This window comes from Echinops telfairi, unplaced genomic scaffold, assembly GCF_000313985.2.
Source record: "Echinops telfairi isolate 266 unplaced genomic scaffold, ASM31398v2 ScPeMD7_655;HRSCAF=1070, whole genome shotgun sequence".
NCBI classification, from domain to species: domain Eukaryota; kingdom Metazoa; phylum Chordata; class Mammalia; order Afrosoricida; family Tenrecidae; genus Echinops; species Echinops telfairi.
This window is the reverse complement of record NW_022104553.1, coordinates 2,924,236-2,927,840: the sequence shown is the minus strand read 5'-3', so window position 1 is coordinate 2,927,840 and position 3,605 is coordinate 2,924,236. Positions and strand designations below refer to the sequence as shown.

Sequence of the window (3,605 nt, the reverse complement as noted above, 5' to 3'; positions counted from 1 at the left end):
CTAGGCAATCTTGATGATGCTGGCTGCTAAGCATTGGATGCTGTCCATTCACTGCAAGGTCAGCGATCGCAAACCTAGTAGCTGTTCTGTGGGAGACAATGAGGCCATCTGCCCTCACAGTGATTTATAGACTCGGAAATCCTGTAGAGGGTGGCTGTGAGTGGGGGTCGATTGAACGGCAGTGGGTTGGGCTGGTTCTAGAACCTTGGGTTTTGCTTTTTGTTTCCCTGATTCTTAGCTGCAGTAAGGTTTGCCAGTCACACACAGATTCCTCTTTTCACTCGTTTAATGCATTTAACTGTTTGAGTTTCAAATAACAGAGCCCTCTTAATAGGGATAGGGATCGCCATCCAAAGATGAGAGGTAGGCAGTGACTTTTTCCCCTTTTCCTCTTGACATTATAAAACCATTCGGTCTGAGGAGAAGAGGATTTCAAGTGTAAACTTGTAGGTTGGCCCCCAAAAGAACTGATTTGATTTTCATGTGTATGACAAAGAGGATCCTGGGAAATGAAAAGTCTCAAAGGATTCATAGGATCAAATGGGCCTCACATTTTAAATATATTTATATTTATGTATCAATACATATACACACAGAAGCTGTACATTTTCTTTTTTTTAAAGATCATTTTACTGGGGGCTCTTACAATTCATGTAACAATCCATACATCAATTGTATCAAGCATATTTGTACATGTTGTCATCATTCTTTTCTAAACATTTATTTTATATTTGAGCCTCTGGTATCAGCTCCTCTTTTTACCTTCCCCCCCCTTGATAAATTATAAATTGTTCTTATTTTCATCTTACACCGACCATTGTCTCCCTTCACCCTCGGTTTCTGTGGTTTGTCCTGGGATTGGGGGAGGGGTGTTATGTGTTGATCATTGTAATCAGTTCCCCCTTCCAACCTTCCTCTCCCCATCATCCCCCTCCCCAGCTGGTATTGCTACCCCAATTTCTGTTCCTGAGGAGTTTAGCTGACCTGGATTCTGTATGTCATGAGTTCTTATCTGTACCTGTGTACATGCTCAGGTCTAGCCCAAAGTGAAAGGTCATGACAGTGGGGGGTGAGGAAGCCTCAAGGAACCAGAGGAATATTGTGTGTTTCACCGGTGCCCTAGTTGATTCACCCCTTCCTTGTGACCTTTCTGTGAGCCTCATATATTAATTTAATAGAAATTTCTTTAGTTTTTAAGGCCAAGTAAATGCTGGAAAGAGTAGTAAATATCTATCCTTGATAAAGGAGATTTGTGGAAAAGTTAAAGGAAAAAGTTACCAAAGTGGAAAGGACAAAAAAAAAAAATCATTGGCAGAATTTACTGCAATTCTTGTGTATAATAGAACACAGTGCAAGAACTATATATAAAAAAAGAACTATATCAGTAATAAATCAATTATACATTTATTGATGGAATTATAATGCAAAACAATCATAACAAAGGAACAATCTTTTTGAGTAAAATGGTTTTGCTTACTAGTTGAAACATTTTTTTGAAATATAACATGCAAAAAAGATGGTCAAATATGTCATTATAGAAGCCCTTGGATTTATATAAAGTTATCTTAGCAATAATTTTCACAAAGTCCGCTCCATATCACTTGAAGCAATGGTCTTGTGTGTGTGTGTGTTTTAAATACTTGTTTCTCAGAATGGTGAACCATATTTTAGCAAGGCTTCTAGAAATCGGTTAGCTGAAAGTGAGATGTATCTAGGAAAGGTTATTTTGGGCTAATGGGTGAATAGTTATCTTTAGTTATAAATGAAGGTGATAGACAGTTTAGCTTTTGAAAATAGAATGGTCTATTCAGTACTATATTTCTTTGATAAAGTTTCTTTTTGGTTCTTGCTGGCTTAATTTCTTCTCTCAGATTTTCGGGAAAAGACAGGGGTATGGGTGAAATTGGTATTGGGGACCTTGTTGGAAGACATCTTGTTGAGACCATTTTAACCAGTGATTGAGTTGTTTGGGCACTACCAGCCTTTGTTGAGAGTTCTTGGCATAGATTTAAAATAGAGCTTTTGGGATTCTTAAAGTCATCATAAGTTGCAATCAGCTGTTTTTTAGTGGATGAACTTTTTAGAGATGTTGGCCTAGAATTCCATCTATACTTTGCAGCATTATTCCAGTTCCATTTTGAAGCACTTTGTTCAAGTTTGCACGAACTAGAAGTGTTTTTTCTTTTCTCCCTATTTTTATCCACACAGAGTGCCTGAAGATTCAAAGAGTCAGAAAGTTTTGGCTGCCTCGCTTGAGGTGCAGCTTTGGAGGAGGACGGGCGTTCAGGAACTATCGGAGGACTTAAGTTAGCTTGTAGTCTCTTCTCTTTTTGTATCGTCACGTGCTGTAGTCGTTCCATTTCCAGTAAACGAGTTATCAAGTGCTCAACAGAGCTGTCTGAAGGTTCAAGCCCTGCTTTCCAATTTTCAGATTTTGACAGGGCTAATTTGTACAAGTCTACAGTATTGAAAGGTGGAGGGAGAAAATCAGGGTATGGGAAGACTTCACTTGGCTCCTCTGTGAAAGCGTCCTCAAAGTTTTCTATTGTTTCTGGCTTTAAGTTCAGGTCCATTGTTTTAAAATAGCTGAGCAAAGTCTCATTTGCTTTTTCGCTTTCTGATAAGTCGCTTTCATCTGTTAAATTTTCCTCCACATTGCTATTTCCATATTTAAAATTCCCATGGAAAGCAGACAGAGTGTCACAACTGCTGCTTTCTGTAGCCGAACATAAATTCATCTGAAGTTCATTTCTGTCGTCAAAAAAGTCTCCATCTGCGTACGGCCAGCAGAGACCTAGTGACACCTGTTGCAGCAGTCCAGGGTAAGAGTCAACTTGTTTCTCAACTGCAGCACTTGGCGTTAGTGAGTGGTTCAGAGTGAAGAGCCTTATGGGAGTACTGGTTATATTAAAGCCAGTGTTTACTGAAGACAGTTGGAAATCCCTTTAAAAATAATTAATGAATAATAGAATTCAAATGCTATAGAAATGATGACTAAAGATTGGTAAACATTTCCTTCCAATGTTTTATATCTCTCCGTATGTCACAGAAATACACTGATTTAAAAACTATATAATCATATATAAGTAGAGGCTGAAAGGTTAAGCAGGCATCCCTTTGTGCAAGTGCAGGTAAATAGGCCATTATACTGAAACATGGGTAACTGGGGCTATGAAGAGAACCTAGGTTAAAAGTAGCTAACTCTATTTACCTATGAATAGATTGTACATGCAATTATGACATGAGGATGCTTCAAAAAATTTGTGGAAATTTTGCATTATCTTTTAGTTCCATCTTTCCACAAACTTTTGGGATCCCTCTAAAAATGAGGCTGCCCAATTCAAATGGAAATTATAGGGAAATGTTCATTGATCCAGAATCAGGTATAAGGAGACTAACAAAAGTAATTAAGTTGCTTTAAAAAGGCTTCTGCTTTAGCCAAAAGTGAAGAAAAACTATTTCCTTTTTTTCTTTTTTGTGAGTGAGTGAATGAGAGAGTGAGTGAGTGAGAGAGAGTGAGTGAGAGTGAGTGAGAAAGAGAGTGAGTGAGTGAGAGAGTGAGTGAGTGAGAGAGTGAGAGAGTGAGTGAGTAAGAGAGTGAGTGA

General features: G+C 38.3%; 1 protein-coding gene across 1 annotated transcript in view; it reads right to left on the bottom strand.

Annotated features, from left to right (window-relative positions):
• Nucleotides 1–1,476: 1,476 nt before the first annotated feature.
• Nucleotides 1,477–3,605, bottom strand: part of FAM217A (family with sequence similarity 217 member A) — a 9,306-nt gene continuing 7,177 nt past the window's right edge. The window contains exon 4 of the mRNA XM_045292826.1: nucleotides 1,477–2,943. Coding sequence (XP_045148761.1) covers nucleotides 1,722–2,943 — 1,222 coding nt within the window. The 3' untranslated portion in view covers nucleotides 1,477–1,721. The remainder of the gene's footprint in view (nucleotides 2,944–3,605) is intronic.